At 39.8% G+C, this 18,469-nt stretch overlaps 1 protein-coding gene across 1 annotated transcript; it reads right to left on the reverse strand.

Moving 5' to 3' along the window:
* Positions 1-790: 790 nt before the first annotated feature.
* LYZ (lysozyme) lies at positions 791-5,311 on the reverse strand. The gene is made up of 4 exons (XM_085320517.1): positions 4,888-5,311; positions 2,930-3,091; positions 2,289-2,367; positions 791-1,195 (listed from the first exon to the last, which is right to left on the reverse strand). Exons 1-4 carry the CDS (start codon positions 5,021-5,023, stop codon positions 1,129-1,131), a joined length of 444 nt encoding a protein of 147 aa, XP_085176643.1. The 5' UTR covers positions 5,024-5,311; the 3' UTR covers positions 791-1,128.
* Positions 5,312-18,469: the final 13,158 nt, after the last annotated feature.

The raw sequence follows: 18,469 nt of genomic DNA on the forward strand, positions 1-18,469 counted from the left end.
CGCTTGCCCGCGCGCCCGCTACCGCCCATGCTCCCCCGCTTCCGGCAAGCGCGCTGACATAGCCGCCGCGCGGGGAGGGAAGGAGCCTCGGTCACGTGGCCACCGCCCAACGGGAGGTGCCGGGGGAGGGGGCGCGCGGGCGCGGCCGGCGGCGGCCGTTGGGGCGGGGCGGCTGTTGGGGCAGGCCGCGGCGGCCGTTCTTTCTTTCACCCCGCGAGCTCCTCGCTCGAAGCTGCTGCTGATGCGGGAGGGGAGAGGCAGCTACGGCGTCCGAGTACAGCTCCTGTTTTCTGGCCCAGCGCGGCCTGCAGAGCAGCTGATCTTTGCGGTCCTGGTGCCGGCAAGGCGCTGGGAAGCCCCGGGCGCTAGCCCCGCTGCATCTGCGGTCGTCTCTGCCCCCTCACAGGGCTTCTCCCTGAAAGCTCCTCACCACATTCAGAGGGGGTGTGTGTGGGGAGGTGGACACTGAGAGACGTACAGGTGCCTTACCTGCTCATGTGCTAGTAACTGATTCCATCTGCTTGATAACTAACGTAGTTACAGTAACACCTACATCTTTACCTCAAGATAATACTACTTTTTTTAACCTGGCCTGTATAGAGAAAGGAAGTGGGAAAATGCACAGTTGCCTTACATATTTGTACAAATATCTGATGCTCCCAAGAGAAAGCATTTATGTGTACTTCATCAAGAACTACTTTGAAGGGCTGTGGATATGAAACTACTAGCAGTAAAAAATAAAGTATATTAATCAATAGAAAGCCATTTGCAGATATTTTTAATCATTAATACTTTTGTCAAGCAAATAACATCATATTAGTACGCAGTCACAAAACCTAACATGAAGACTTCATTAAAAGAGAATTGGCTTACGCTCAAATCTACACATAGCAAAAAATACCAACTAAGCTGTACTGAAAACAAGCCAGACAGTTGGGTGGAAATACTAGCCATTTCATCAGCAAAGTATAAAACACTGTCTCTTCGTGAATTAGGTGTGTTGCAGTAATTCTCCTGAATTTTATTTTGATCATGATCAATTGTACAAAGAAGCRTGCTGGAGAAAGTTTGCTGTATGTGAAAGCTGTTCATTCGAATGGAGAACGAGCTCTGCTAAACATCAGTGCTTCACAGTCTGCAGCCTCTGATCCACTGGGAGACATCCCTTCCTTTGCAATGATTGCGCCATGCATACCTGGAYAGAGAAAGATCATGGCAATTAACAACGGAAAGCTTGGAAGTCAGTATAAAAGGGCTTTTCCTACTAATTCTGATTTACATACAGAGCTAACTTCTGCAGAAGGTTTACATGTCAAGTAATTTGCCACTTCCCCAAAGTTTCTTACAAGCTGGATAAAAACACACTGTATCCACTGATTGTCTGCTGCCTCTATCAATGACTTGCTATCATGATTCAATAGGAGGCAGAATAAAAAAATCCCTGATTTTTTTTGTTGAAAGATCTGTCTTGCCAATAAGAACAAATAGTCATCTCCTTTATCTCCAGATGGAGGGGGCAATTCCTACCATAAAAAGAGGMTTTCAGTTCCCCTCATTTCCCCTCTGATTTATTCAGAGTATACAAGAACACTAGTAGATAATGTAAAGAAATCCTAGGAGATAATGGATTTGTTATATTGGAATTTAGACTCCAGAAACCTTAAATGTTCAACAATTAAGCAAGTGGCATGGAAATTAAAGAGAAAGTTCCAGCTTCAGAGATGATGTAAAACAGCAAAAGCTGAGAGAGGCACAGCTAAGTATGCCTGATTTAGAARCTTACAGTAGACCTAAGGCTATAGGTTGGACTGCTCTTTGTGCTACTTTATTCTAAGAGTAGTAAATTTARATGGAGCACTTGGCTTTGTTAAAGCAGCATAAGACTCTGCTCTGCAGTTAATAAAATCAAGACTAGTTACATGAATGCCATATTTATTTATGCATGTTTATTTAACAATGAATAGTTTCTCTTTCAGTCTAATATTAAAAGTTTTTGGAGTAGAAAGCTGAGACAATACTCATAGTCTGCCAATATTGTTATGAAGAGTTTGATGTACATCATAGATTTAAGAACACTGAGAATGCCACAGTTGTACTGTCTCATTGATCCTCAGTTTAGCTACTCAKTTTACATGTTTTAAATATATATTTTAAATATATATGCAAGCAACTGCTACAATTTGCTTGTTCTTTCCAAATTTGGTTATCTTAAAATGAGTGATATTCCCTCTCTTAATTGTCTGTACTCTACAAATACAGTTTAGCTTTTTYAACTCATTTAAACCTACCATGCATTCATGCCATTTTTATCGCTGACAACCTTCTTTGCGCAGTTTACAGATGCTGTTATGTCTGAGCTCAGCAATGCTTAAAAAGAGAAGCAGGGAAAAAGGTTAACATTTTTTTTCCATATTTTTACTTTAATAGTTTTCAAATACGTTCCTTGCCTAATCAGCTCTCAAGAAGCAAAAATTTCCTTCCTTTTTCATTGCATGAACTAGATCTCAAGTGGACAGTATTTCTTAGCTATTAAGTATTTTAATACTTCTTTTTAATACAAAAAGAATAGGAAAGACTGGCATTTGGGCCAGTGTTTTGCAAGGCGTCAATCTCTCACTCTCTTCAATGTAAAATTACATTTTCTCAGGTCGTAACTACTAATTGGCTTCTCATAACTACTAATTAATAACCGGCTTCTATGGAAATCTTTTTATTAAAAAAACATAAAGGTGGACAAAAAGGCAATGTACTTCCTGCTGTAAAGAAACCTTTCCCTACCATAATGGAAATCTCCCTTTTGAGGAGAAAAGGATGGACCTGAATTTTGTTTTGCTTTGTTTTTAAAGTTAGGGCTGTAACTATTTGCAACTGGAATGTGAAAGGGCAGCCAATCACAGTATCACCTACAGAAACATTATACTGAGCTCACCTGAGCATGGGATCTTGCACCCATTCCTGGCCCTTGAGGTCCTACCATCATTGCACCACCACCGACTGTTGATCTGCAAAATCCCGTAGTCAGAACTTCCATCCCTGTTACGATTTATGGCCGCTGTGTTAAAGCCACTCTCAAATTTTGCTGCACAAACCCCTGTCAAAGTTCCATTTAAAAAACACAAACAAATAAACAAACAGAAGTATTATTGCCTTTTTTAATCTGGATATGCACCCTATCTCATCTCTTTGTTAAAAGATGATTGCATAAAGAATGCATGCGACAGATGGGATTTCTTTTATTCTAATCCAACTAAATTAAAAAAAAATGCATTTAAAAAAGCATGTAGCATGTCTTCAAAATGTCCTAAGGAACCTCAGCATGGGATCTCTGCTCTTGAAATAAATTCAAATAGGTTTCTGTAAATCGTTCTTCATATAGAAGCACAAATCAAGCTCAACAAATATTACCACAGAAACAACTGGAAACAGTACTACAACGTCTAAAGCATAACATGGTTTTGACTGCTTTTGATCAACGCTCTCCTTTAGCCAGGTAGGAATGAAGCTCAAGTAAGATTTCTCAAAAAGCCAGTGCAGTGTTGGGGCATTTTCCCCACCATAAATGCCCTTATTTTTACTTCTAAGGGTGCAAATGCAGACACTGGGAATGGGAATAAACATCCGCCAAAGATTATGCTGGTCCTGTTTAACAAGAGCCATCTCTGGAGAGCAAGGGTATTCTCTAGTGTACCTTATTTCTTTCTTGGCTCCTGCCCATATGACTGAGTGGCTTTAATACACATATCTGGCAGGATGCTGATCTGGCAGGGGAACTTTGGGGGCAGGGTATTCTCTGGAGAAGCAGCTCCTATGACACCTTGAAGCTTGCACTAGCCATGGCAGGGAAAGCTGTTCTCAAAGGCAGTCCCCTGAGAGTGCTTTTGGCAAATGGTGCAGACATAGCCAAATGGACCTGCTCATGTTGCTCTGCCACAAGACATGCTCCTGCAAGATTCTCTGCACCATCATCTTTAACAAGGTTTATTTCAACAACTTGTACATGTCACTGACCAAAATAGAAGCAGAGGTTTTGGTGAGGGACTATGATCAGGACTTTAGCTTTCCCTTCATGTGACTTAACTGCTCTATTTTGTCCCATTTACATGCCAACATATCTGTCTTAGGGCAGCAAAAAGGAGGAAGGATGGGGACAGTAATTCTTTGAAATGTGGACATCACGTGGTCAAAATGTGGATTGCTCTCCAGATGCTGGATCAGAAAGCTTGTATGCTTCTCTTAGAAGAAAATTGCTTTAACACTATTACCACTTCCCATCAAAGAAAATAAGTCTTCACCCTTTCCCGCTCCTGAGGACACTACTTGTCTCTCAAGCCTCTTTTTCTTCCTTTCCAGAACAACCCAGCCAGTGTCTCTTCTCTTCCTTTACTGTTTCTAATAATCCACACCAAGTAAACCTGGAGGTACTCCTGTCAATGCTTCCTCCGATAACAGTGCCTGCTACTTGGCCTCCTGTCTTGTTCTGCGCTCCCAATCCTGTTTGCTCTACAGCTTTATCTTCCCACCCTGGTCCAGCAGTCATCTCAGAAGGAAGGACACAAAAGACAGACAACTGACAGAGAAAGGTACTAAAGTAAATAAAAGCAGTGCAGTTAGGGGTTGGAGAGGTGTGATGAGAAAGGCTAATTCCAGGAAAAGCTTCTTGATGATATTAGTTTTATTAAACTGTGGAAGAATGACAGGGAAAGAAGTGGTAAAGAGTAAAGCTGTAGACAATACCTGCAGTCTGTGCCAGCTGAGATGGACTAACCCAGTGGGCTCTTAACTTCTAACTTCCAGCATTCACACAGGCCTGCTCACTTCAGCAAAGTTTGTTAAAGGGTAATTACCTACCCCATACACCCCCTGGAAATCATAAGACAGCAGACTTACAGTGTCCCAGGCTGTATCCCCGGTAGTTATCGAGTCCAAGACGCTTCATAGCTGCTGCCAGCTCACATCTTTCATAGATTTTCCCCTGAGCAACCAGGGGCAGGAGGCAAAAACCAAGGATTAGCAAAGACTTCATGTTGTCAATGTACTATGCACAGTCCCTAAACACTGAGAGTGCAGGCTCTCCTGTATTTGATTCTTTTTAAACCTTTCCCCACCCTCTTTTGGTTCCTCTTTCTCTGTTCTGTAATAATCCAAACCATCACATTTTGGTTATTTGGGAATTTCCCAACACTTATAGAATCACTCCAAAAATGTCAAATTTTTTATACTATGTGGAAACTACCTTAGCACAGGAGAATAGAGTAACATTATGTCAGAAGAATCTTGTTTTAATTCACTCCTTGTATCTACTGAAAAGGGAGTTGGCTATCTAAATGCAGCTACTCAGATTTATCAGATACTGTCAATATCAAAGTCCTGTTCTTATTGCATAGTTACCATTCTTTATAAATTTGTCACTGTTAACAACCTAACAAAAATAAGTTAGTGGATAAAGAAGTTTTAATTGGTATGATTATTAAACTATTCTCTGACTCTGCAAAGGTGGTTCTTCTAGTCAAGGACTGAAATATGTCAATATAGCATTTGTATATCAGTATGAGTAAACTTGTCATGCTGCTCCACCTGCTGCAGCAGCATCATGCTGTCATGCACTTACACAGTGCCTGAAGCAAAACTGGGTTTATCAGGGATGCAGACGCAGTGAGGCTGTGGAGCCATTCACTAGTGAGATGGACTGCAGAGTGCATCGAGCAGGAGTAATTGGAAAGATGCAGATGCAGCCTCCTTAATACCCCTGAGGAATCAGTCCTTGTCTAAGATCTCTCCAAATGAAGTGTGAAATACCCTTTCCTCTAGCCACCAGTGCCTACAATATTGTTCTTGTTTTGATGGTAGGACTAATATGAACACATAGGTTTTACAGCTAACCTGGAAAACCCTGAGGTCCAGCATGTACAGTTTATTCAGTGGGCATAGGAAAACTGAACTACTAGAAGCAGATAAATGACATTCAAAGCAGTTTGTTTTTTGCTAGACTTTGAAAGTCAGGTCTTCAGATCTTACCTGATTGCAGAGGGCAGTAAGTAACTAGGCAAAGGGATGCCTAAATACCATAGCTTTGTAGTGAAGTCTCAACCTCTTCATGATAAATGCAGCTAAAACCTTTAGTCTTTAGATCTAGAYTTGCCTCATTTTTTTCACCTCCTCATTTATAAGTTGACTTTAGTAACCAGAATTATTCAGTTACCAACAGGAAAGMGATAAAAATCTTAAGAAACCCCTGTCTTGCAATACACAGTTAGTCAAAATTAGTATTTCTAAATACCTGTAAAGAAAAGTGTGACTTTCTGTTCCTCAAACAGAAATATTCATAGTTACTTCCTCATTCTCCTGCCAGTAGTCTAACAGTCACCTGTAGTTGAACTAACCCTGACTTATCTGTTTCTTCCACTGCTGAGTACCAGATTGGGGTACTTAAAATCAATATTGAACTCCATACAGCACAGTTTTTAGAATACTCTTCTGGAACAGGAGACAATTTCATGCCTATAATGTGGTATTTTTTATATTTGGTGGAACCATGTCCACAGGAGAAACTGAGACACCAACTCTTGAATTAAATAAGTCTTTGGAGCATGGGCTCTTTTAGGTCCCACCCAACATGCTTGATCTTCAGGGGTCTCTGGCTGAACTAGTGTTCAGCTAGAGCATTTCCAGTAAGGGCCCTACACAAAACAGCTCCTCCCCTTGTGATATGATGGCACTCTCCTGAAACAGCTAGGTTTAAATTCTTATACCAGATAAAGAAAAAAAGAGAAATCCTCGTGTGGATCTGAATTACTTAATTACTTACTCCTYCTCTTCGTGATTTGTTCAAAGCCTGATCTAGTTCATACAGAACCGAGTGTTCTGGACAAGCTCAAAGGAGTCAATCTTTGAAACAAGAGACAGGGAGAAATGCTTAAATTGCAAATCCCACTAGGATCTAGACACAAGCAGCAAGATACCACCAAATTTAGTTGAACCCACAATACACAATGGCAAAAAGCGTATCTGAGAACCTTCAGCAGTTTGACATCCAGGTACTTTAGACATCCCTGTAGAGCGTCATGGCTGAGTGGGTCTGTAAGGGATCTGCATTTGGGATCTGGAAAAGTAAGGTGTCAGCAGCATTCCCGAGGCCTGTTGTTAAAGATTTAGCTTTGAACCTTCTGTGCTGGTCACTGCAACCAAGGACTGGAGCTTGCTCTCATCAAAGGCCCCCTGCACCACTGCGGGCAGAAGGTGCTGCTTCTTCCTAGCTCGCCTCTCAGCCYGTGTCCAGTTGGTTCACTTTTGTTATTTTAGGGAGCTCACTACACAAACTTTAATGAGCCAARCCTGTGGCTAAAAAGAGAAGCAGTACTCTCCAGGGGAGGCCACCRTCAGTCAAGAGAACCAGCAACTACATCGTGCAAACATTTTAGAAGGAATCATTTCGCCAAACTTTGGGCCTCTAGTAAGTAGGTATCCACAACCAGACTACACATCTGTTTTAGGATGAGATGAATCACACCCTAGAAAACCTGAAAGACAACTAAATTTGGTCAAATGATCCCCATCTTTCTAAACAGTGTAAAACCACATGAAAAATGTTATCCACACAGCAGTACAGTGAGGGAAATAATAGTCGAGAAATAGTTTTAAATGTGAAATTTAGGTGTTTAGTCTGACCACCTAACTTCTGAAAAGTCCTGTGTGGAATTCTTCCTTGTCAGTGAAGATCTCTAAACCTGTGGAAGCAGAGATTGCTTCACTCGTTGCTCCTGTGGCCACACACAGGAAGGTGTGCCTTTAAACTGCAGCCCACAGCGTAACAGAAGGAAATATCTTGCCTCTTGTGAAAGTGAATAACCAGTGGTTATTTGATTCCTGTTTGAACTAATACTGCAATTCCTATGAACTCTGCTAAAACTGCARTGCATTGCAAACGTTTTTACCTGGTAGCCACAATGTATTTCTTGTTAAACTGCTTAAGGGTGAGCCATCGCCCTGCCCATACTTGCTTAAATGAAAAATAAATAAATTCCAAACTTCCTTCRTTCTCTCCCTCCCACCTCCACCCCTTCGACACCTTCTCGATTGCCTGTCACCTGGTGCCCTTCTGCCTCTGCCTCACAGAGGACCCCTTCAAGCTCTTTCACTACCTCTCAGCCCTTCCTCACAGCGGCAGCAGTGCAAAGGAACAGACTCACTGTAGCAGTTGTAGCTGGGGTGGTCCTGCGCCCTTTYGGCTGATCCCTTCTTGATTGATATTTAGCAGGAAACTGCGCTCCTCTCGTTTCTTCACATGGCTGGATTTCACCTAGCTCATACCTATGGTCAGGAGAGGGAGGGGGGTCTCCACTAGCAGGAAGCAGATACCTCCCCTTGCCCTGACTTGGGTTAGGGAGCAGCAGTGGTGGGAAGGAGGACTCCATCCTCCCTTCCCAGGACCATTTTTGCCAGTTCTGAGCTGGGGTTGGGAAGACACTGCTTTCAGGACAGCAGGAATTGGTAAGTGAAGGGGCTTGGAAAGATGAGTAGTGCCATGTCTCAAGTGATACACCCCCAAAGAGAAACTCCCTGGGGGCAGCTGTCATTGCAATGGTAAAACACTGAAAGCACAAGAGCTCCTGGAGTGGTTGCCAGCCATTTCATCCCTGCTGTCAGGAAAGGCTGCACACCAACCAGAGTTTGCATCATTTCTGAGGAGGGGGGGTGACAGTAAAGGACTACACTTACAGAGCTGTTACCAAAATCCCATGCGCAGACACAGGAAGATCTTTAGAGCTTCCATCCTCTCTTACTGTAGATATGAAACCAGCTATTTATTAATTTCCATCTTTATAATCAATTTATAAGCAAGTTATCTTTCCTATTAAAAAAATTCATTAGAGAAAAACAAAGAGAAAAGTAAAAATTCCCTTCATGAAAGATCACCTCTAAGCAAGATTCTGTTCTGCTCATCATAACTGCTGTAAAAAGTTGTTATGGGAGAAGCTGAAGATCTGGCTAGCTGTAGACATATTTGATAGCAAAAAAAATCATAAATGGTTTGAGAATCCAGGGTAAGTATACTGGCTGTAAATTTATRCTGGAATAATGATCATTTAAAGTAATTAGCAACAGTAACATTTTAAATGTCATGTTAAAACTTTAACATTTAATATSCCATTTGTGTCCCTCAGAACTATCATGTCAGGTTGTGTAGAAATTCTAGAAAATAACCCTGCAAAGATTCACATTTTTAATTGTTTTACAATGTTTTTTTTTCCTATGAAAGCTAGAAATGGTTTTGGGAGGAGATAAGAGTTTTTGTCTCTTTTGTCTTTCAGTGAACACTCAGAAARCTGAASCACTGTTATTCAGCAAAGCATTAAWCAAAATTTACAATATTTATGGACAAATCCACAGAAATTTATTTCCAGTTATAGTAACAGCTGGGAAATAACTGATTTTTTTAAAGTATTATRTATCATTGTTCCATTTTATGTTTTGACCTGGAAAAAAACCCCAACCTATCCCAAAAGAAATAAAACTCAAAAAAGTCATCTTCCAAGTTTAAGGTTGATTCTATGGGTATGAAACATTTTGTTCAGAGTATTTTCAAGGTTTAGTGGGTGCATTCACTATGCCCAAATACTTTAAAGACACTCCTTTGTCTGAAGCCAAACAGTATTTTCCAGCCTAGATTAATATTAACGATGAATGGAAGAAGGCGCTTTCTCCTTCATTTCTTTAGAGTGCGGTTGTGAAGTTGGCTACTTCCGCCATAGTTTTAAAACTCCTGCTGAATTTTAATACTCAAAAAAGCGTCCTGGTTGTGCAGCTCGAAGCATCTAGCTACTCGGGTAYTTTGCATTCATTGTAAAGCGCTGCGCCTGCCAGCTCCCGAGGCAGACCGACCGGTGCACAGAACAAACAACATCCTCCCAACCACGCTAATGGTTACGTGGCTACAYGTGGTCACAGCCACAGCTGCTTCCAAACTCCCTCAGACGTAAAGGCACACAGGTATGGCCTGTTTGATAAATAAAGAACAACTTCCGACTCAAAACTTTCAGCAAAATTGTATAACTARGCATTTTAACATAGATTAGGTAAACTGAAGACTTAATTCCAGAATTGTKGTTGCATATTTGCTATTTTTTTCAWGTTAAAAGAGGTAGCAACACTTTAACCTTCATAAGGGGATTACATATAATCTCAGAGGTGTTAATCTTGCATAAAATTCATTTAACTATTTCCTCAAACTTCTTGCAGTATCCTAGAAAGGACTGAAGGAAGTTGGGGGGGAAGAGACCTCCTACTCCAAGAAACAGGCACCAGCAGGAGGTAGCATGAACCTAGCTCTAGAAATGAACACTATACTACCACCTCTCCTGCTAGCCCCTGATGCTTTTAACAGACCATTCATTTAATTTGGTGGCAAAGCGTTTTGTTTTGGTAACTCACCAGTTTTCTATTCTAAACAAAGAGGTGAATTTATATAAACCCTACCCCGTTCCTCAGCATTCCCCCCAGCCCCTCCTGGTTAACAATCCATGCTAGTTATTGCTGTAATTATAAGCAAAAGAATCCTGAAGAAAGTGGCAACGCAGAGGTAATGGTTTTTATTTCTAAATATCTTCTGAGTATAAGGCATAAAATTACTCCCCCTCCTCATAATTTCACAGAATGGAATATAGGAGATAATTGTTAAAATTGGGAGGTCACAGCAGGGAACCCACATGATAGAAAATTTTTATTTTTCTGAAATACCATACTGCTACTGCTGTGGAAGAAACAGTAAGAAAATTTTACAGAACTCCAGCTAAGATGGAAGCCAGCCAGCAGATAGCTTTGACCATTATGGAGAATTTATACTAAAATAGAGAAGTTCAAAATACAGGTTTTCTTGTCAGGAGAAACGGTAGTGTTAATCACTCCCATCATTTTTTATAGCTGCTAATAAAACATTGAATGAAAAGGGTCAGAGAAGGTCAAAGTGCTTTATATACTAAAAAACATCCACAACACAATTTAGATGTTACTTTCAACAGTTTCTTCTACAACACTCAGTTGGCTGTTCTAATTTGATMAACATTTTTGTTACCCTTATGCTATAGGTCTTTAAGCAAATGGGAGCTGCAAACCAACGTGCTGTAAAGATTCCACGCTAAATGATTGAGGAAAGTGAGAATGCAGTTTTAATTATGTATAGGCTCCAACTAACCTTTTGAGGTTGGAGCCCAAGTCCCTTACAGCTTGATGCATGAATAAGGGTTCTGTTTGGGATGAAGGGTTTCTGTTTTAGTCGCCTTTCAGCAGTGCACTGTTGTAACATATCCAGGCAGGGCCACATATTTTGAAGTGGACACAGTCTGCAGATCGTAAAGGGTGAAGGTAGCTGTCTGTCCATCAAGAACGAGTAGATGGCTAAACGCGGGAAGAGGACACGAGGGAGTTTTAAGCATCAGTTCTGAAATACGGCAAAGTCTGCAGAACCGCGGCTGTACCTCCCGGCTCYTTCAAAGGCAAAACTCTGCCTGTGCCACATTGGAGGAACTCATCCTCTTATGCTTTTCATAAAAGTGTTTGTCACAGCCAACATTTTCTCCTCCTACATGGATATTATCTTCAGTGTTTTCTGTGTCAAAGGAATGCTTTCGAGTACTAAAATATTTTTGACTTCACATTTAAGTATACTATATAGGAAAGTATATGCAGGGATTTAACAACAGTGCACTCAAGGGTGTCCAAAACAATACAGAAAAAATAAGGTAAAACCCAAACTTTTTAATGAGGTGTCAGGAAAAGGAAAAAAGTATTTAGTGGAAGAAAGGGAAGAAGTGAGACTGCCTCTTCTTAAATCTAGGGCAGTTGGGGATTGCCAAATCTAATTTTGCTGCACAGCTCATTTAATTCCTGCGGAGAGGAATACACAGGATAAGTGACTAATGTATGAACATCACATTATTTAGACAAAGTAAGAGTCTTAGACATATAATTGTACTCATTTATCCAAAACTTCATTAGTCAAACAGGTGTTAGAAGCAATATTTTTAGGTGGGCTGATTAAATCTGTTTTCCTCTAAACTATTCAACTTTCAGTCTCTTGCAATTCTGGTTTTAATGTATCAATTCACCACATATTCTCTCGCAGAAAACACGTATTTGAAATACAGGCTATAAAACAAAAATGCCTTACCCCCAAGAACTATTTTTACAGGCTTCCTTTTTACATAAATCTCAAAAATTGTATGCACTGAAGAGGGGACATGCAATAACCTGCCATTTCCCACAAGCAAACAGAAGCTGCAGAATCTTTCAGTTCTCAAGATTATTAAGCAACAGTTTTTTTTCAGACCACTAGATGGCAGGAGACTTTCAGAGCACTTTTGAGTCTTCCCAACACTTTGTATGTGTTCTTTGTATAACAGCACACCTCGGGGCCTAAAGTCACTATAAATACATGWAATCTAGTCGATAAGTACCAGGGCCAAGTAGATTCAAGTGTTTCAGAAAGTACATTCAGCAATATATCTCTATATACATATTTTAAACATGTTTACACTGGGTGATTTCTGCAATCTGCAGAATGGACAAAATCTGGAAGAAATCCACTCTTCCAATGGTTTTCTGCTAGCTGCTTACTCAGCTGGCATAAGGTTTATAAGACTTAAGAGTTTTTGCAGTCTGATGGGAAGCAGAATACTAATATAGTTTTCCATGAATTTTTTCAGAAGGGATGAATAAGCAGAACCAGATAATTAAAAATGGATAGTTATATTCTACCCAAAGAGGAAAGACCTACATTTCAACAAAATAGAGTCCCACATGCCAACTGTTTATACTCCCCCCCCTTTTTTTTTGGGGGGGGGGGGGTAAGCAGAAAAAAGCAGAAAACTTCTTACTAGTTCCTACACCTATACACACCTTAATTTGTTTCAGCATTAAAAGCACAGACTGCCATCTTCACTGTTTTCTGCGACATGAAATGTATTAWGTTATGTGGCCAGGAGACAGGGAGAGTCTCCTCTCTGGCTCAATTCCAGCTCAAACTTAAGACCAGCTAAAACTTTAACTTGTCATTTTAGCACCAGTCCTCCTTTCTCCCTTATCTGGTTGACAGCAGCATGCTGTTGAAAAAATTCCTTCTACAGGCTGCCAATGTATCATATCGCTTTTGCATCTTTCACAAAAGCCCTCCTTCCACCTCCAGCTTACAAAAGGAAATATATTCCAACTTTATGCTCACTTTGGCCTCTTTCTCTATTGTCCCCAGTAAGTTATTTTTCTTGGACATGAATCAGATTTCTTGCATCTCCACCTCCAAACATTCACTCCAATTTTTCAAAAGCCATCACTTTTTAGTAATGGATCCTCTAAGAAAAGAAAACAATACAAAATAAAATGCAACTTTTTTTTTTTTTTTTTTTTTTTGCTGTCCCATTTAAAGGTCCATCCACCTCCTACATGGCAAACTGCTCTGAGCAGCAGCACTCTGAACAACTACAACTTGCAGTACATTAATGAGCATCAGCTCTTTAAAATTAATTCTTCACTATGTTTGGAATACTCTGTGTTGTAAGCCAAGATACGTCCAATAGATCAAGTAAACTTACTATCCTTTAACTACTTCAACCCTGCTGTCAGATGAGACATGCAGACTTCATCCCTATAAAAATTAGGCTATGCTACCAGGTGGCCATCCTTGTAAAAAAGCATAGAAGTTAACTTGGCAAACATCTTGCTGAATCACGTTTYTGTGAACAGGATGCTACAGGCTTTCACAAGGACTCTGTTAACTGGCCATGCAAAACATAGCTTCTGGCTCCACAATCATTAAAGCAGTGCGTCCTTCCCTCACATGTCACTATTTCTCATAGTCTAGTATTTCAGGACAAACTGGGGGCAAAGACTCTGCAAGTGTGCCCGCATCTCTGACGTTCCTTTAATAGTGTTTGTATAAAAGATATCTTAGTGTAATTGTAAGCTACACATCTGCTACAAGCCACATCTTCCTTTTACAGTCTGAGCTGAAAAGATTATCTTTCACAGCTATATACTGACTTTGATTTGTTGATTTATAATTTGATTTGCAATCTGYTCTTCCTCTGTTTTGCAACTCATCTCCCCTGGACCAGCTGCAGTATTACCTGAAATGAAAAGGAGAAAGTTTCAAGGATGAACCAGGGGAGAATAAAATGGTACAGAACATCACTAATATTCTGAGAATCTCTTCCCTCCCCAAATACAACAGGGAACAAAAAGGACACTTAAAACTACTTATTCAAGTTTTGCTTCCCAGCAGACGCTTCCATCTCTTTCACTTCCACAGAGTTCAGAAATAAAGCCTCTCCCAGATCACTAATGTTCCTCTATTTACAGGAAAAGGCAAGATGCTGGYTTTGCAAGAAGAGAAAGTTCAGTAGTGCATGCACTGAAGTTGGGTCAGAAGTAGTTCAGCAGCAGAAGGGAAAATTTTCTCTTTGCATAAAGATACCTTGAAGACTTTGTTGCTCTGCTATCTGTGCTGCAAAACCTGCAACAGAATATTTCTGTAAGAACGAAAGAGCTGTTTCCTCTTGCAGTCTACAAATCTAATGTCAGCTGGTTTTAAGAATCCACTGCTCATAGAAGTGGCTACTTTAGGCCCTGCCTTGCTAAACCTCAGGAATATCCCATCCGTTCCTGCCCCCTCCACCCCCCAAGCCTGCCAATCAACACTGCATCAGGACAATGCAGTGGTATTACCCAACCATTAGGGCTGTGCTAGGAAACTGTTTTTGTTCTTTAAAAATAAAAGTTTTCCTCCCGGAGCACAGGATAGATGGGAAGAGTTAGCTCTGAGGCCAACCTGCCTGCAGCAAGAGGTGGCACGCAGGAGGCATCTACACCACTTTCTGCACTGCTAGTCAGTAGAGGGAAGAAGCAAGGAAAATAGTCTTCTGCTGAAGCCTGGATTCTCTCCCATCAGCTCAGCTGAGGCTCTGACCTYTCAATCTGCAGCAACTGCAGACAAGAGACTATGAAAAAAGGCTGGAGGCAAGGTTCTTGCAAGTAGGGATGAGCAGGAAAGTTTTCCTAACATATGCCCTCCAAGTCAGCATTTGTTCTTCCAGAATAAAATGTTTTTTCTCCTTAGATTTCTCTAAGACGAACATCCCCTGCCCCCAAACAGCAATACCCAGTTCTGCAACTTGTGTTGTCCCTAGCACAGCCAACAGTTGGAGTTTGGAACAGGTTTTGGAAAAGAAGATTGTGAGTTTTAACTCCCTGCTACAGGACCTTGTTCAGAAACATGAGCTTCAGTCTGACTGACCAGCTGAACAGCATGGAAGTGGGAGGAAGGGAAGTCCCCATGGTTTTAAACAAAAATTCTCCTCCAATTTCAGAATTCTTTCTTGTAAGAGGTTTTAATGAAACTACTCTTTTGCCCCAGCTGAAACGCTATTCCTTGGGAAATTTCATCAAGTTATTTCCTTGTCTCTACTGAACGGGTGATATCTTCCCAGTATGTGGAAGGAAAAACTTACTTGAAGTGCTTACCTTCCTCCTCCTCCTCCTGATACTGATTCAAGACAGATCGTGAGCATCTGGCATCCTGGTTAATTAATCTATGCTTGAATGCTTCCACCAAGAATTCATCCATGTACTACCGAAGCCTCACCATGTTTACCAAAGGCTACACATCCCGTGCTTTTGGGGATAGGATGCTCTATGATTCTCTCCCATTCAGTAATGGGAACTGATGAACACCCTAACCTAGAGGAAAATTGCAATAAGGTACTTTAAAACTAAAAACCAAACCAAAACAAACAGATTAGCAGTGATTTTCACCTGTGCTCTCAACCTAGCGCAAAGCCTGGAGCCCCAGCTGAGAACTCCACCTACCTCAGTTCAAACCACATCAGAAACCCCACGCTGATAATGAAACTAGGGCCAAAATTCAGGTTAATCTAGTTAAGAACACAACTGTGAAGTTTGGGCACACCTGGTGCAGTAAATAATCTGTGGCCAAGTTAGTTTTCCCATCTGTTGATTGCTATTTTAAACAATTAAAGTCTGAGCCCTTTAGAGTCACTGAATATTATTTTAATTATAACAGATTGAGAGCAGTAGGCAAAGAAATTCAGGTTCATTTTCTAATGAAACAAACATTTCCTCTTCATGGACCTAGAGAATTGCCCAGCTACATTCATTCCAAAATCATGTTTAAATAAAATCATGACTATTTTGATTTTCAAGCCAAYCAAGTTMCACACCAGACTTTTTCTGAAGCTACAATGACTAGAAAAAATATTTTTTCAAAATGAAAAACAGAGTTCTCACATAATCCTACCATTGCAGGATGCTGGAGGCTTGCCACAGACCTAAGCTGGAGATACTAACACTGCAAAATGGTATCAATAGTTTAATATAGTGCAACAGTAAATTTAACAACAAATATTATGAAGAGTAARTTCACCATTAGAATGGAACAGTATAATGTTATTACTAACTTTCTATATTTAACATTATATATGTGTTTTATATATACACAGTGATTTAGCTGTAGACGAGTAAAACATCTGCCCTGTTAAACCACATTGCCAAGACTTTGTTTTAAGGCATTACAGGTTATGCCACTGGTATCAGGCCAAGTCTCTGCATGAGATGAACTGACGACAGTTCCTCGTGGCACACAGCTGATCTTTTTGACAAAGGCTTGGTTTAACCACTGCTGCATTTAACAAAGACTTGCACTTTGTAATGACTAACATTCACCAAATTTGCTCAACTAAGGAAATCAGATTAAAAAAAAAAAAAAAAAAAAAAGCAGCAGCAGCAGCAGCTTTGTTATAATCCATGCTACACACCAAACCACAGCTCCAAAGTACTTCAGGTAGCATTTACACTAATGTTTGACTCTCAAAGTACAATTTTAAAAGAGAGCAATTATTTTACATAGCTTTCTTGTATTGTTTTTTCTTCACAGTGCTACATTACATGCACTGTACCTCACAGAAAAAGTATTACAGACAAAAATATCTCAATTGGCTTTAAAAAAATAAAAACACTTCTCACTAACTCAAAACTCTGCAAAAAGTTTTACCACTTTAAAACCAGATCAGAAGGACAACAGCTGATATAAACAAAAATCATTTCTAGATTTAGAAATAATTAGAGAACAGAATCTAGATATAATTGCATTCACACTAAGTTTTAATGTCTCAATATTTGAAAAGAATCTGACAGAGTGAGCACTGCAAGGGTAGCAGACAAGCTGAAATGAAGACAGACAAAGTTATTTATTTATAAAAATGGGTTTTATTTCTTCAGTACAAGGTAAACTACTATTGCAGTTTAAGACCAACAAAAAAGTTGGACAGCAAATTGCTTAACAGTCTCCTAAAGGCTGAAAAAAAGAAAATCATGAAAACTAAAAGTTAATGCAGTATTTCAAGTATAACATCAAGGAAAAAAAAATGGAACTAAGTACCTCCACTGAAAATCCATTAAAATGCACATTTGCTAGGATACCACCTTACCTTGTTGAGAAAYACGGGTCTCCAGAGACTCAAGCATTCAACAGACTCTTTGGCCTGCTGGTATCAAAACTGCTTACTATATATAAAATCCTTTGGAGTCAGGCATTCTGACAAACATCCATTTCTTTATATTTTGCATCACAACTCTGTATTCCAGCTTAGACCAGCCTCAACACCAATTTCAAAACCATTTCTTGAACCGTTTACTCATATATCTTTGCACAAAATGGGAACCAGGAAAGGGAATGGTACAGGAAGGTAACACAGCCTGTATGTTTAGAAAGTCAGCAGTGTTAGCAGTCTTCACAAAAATGTTGAAGTTTAAGAAATAAGAATGTATTTCACTTTTAAAACACTTTTTTGTTTAGTTATTATTTCTTTGGATTTTTTTTTTTTAAAAGGACATCTGCACTAGTAAGGACAGGGAAATTTGCAATCACTTGTATTTAAAGAATATAAAAGCACATTCCTCAGTTTCCTATTTCTGAAGATCTCACGAATGTTTGTTTCGTAATGCAGTAATAATATGCACAGTTTAAAATATTTTCTATTACAAAATACAGTATACAAGAGGGTCAGGCCACTAAGGCATATTAATATATAAAAAAATGTTAGTGCTGAATCATGTAAAATCACATTTATTACATGGTATGACTGAATGGGAATTCTTACAACTGAAATGCTCCATTTCATTGGGATCAAATGTACACAGCTTACTAATTTTTAAGACACATCAATAGAACTAGTGTACTTCAAAAGAAGCTTTAAAACATTTAAGCAGAGATATAGGTTACACCAGAACCTAATATCCACTGGAATAACTAGGGCATTAGAAAGGATTAAAGTACTAACAAGTGCATAATACCCAAATAGGAGATGCTTTATCACATTTCGGCCAACATAGAAAAAAAATCCCACAAGAATATCAAATTAAAGAACTTCTATGCTCCAAGTTACTCTTTAATAATTTATTCCCTAAA

Source organism: Rhea americana, unplaced genomic scaffold (assembly GCF_003343005.1).
Source record: "Rhea americana isolate MKP2758 unplaced genomic scaffold, rheAme1 scaffold_64, whole genome shotgun sequence".
In the NCBI taxonomy this organism is placed as follows: Eukaryota; Metazoa; Chordata; class Aves; order Rheiformes; family Rheidae; genus Rhea; species Rhea americana.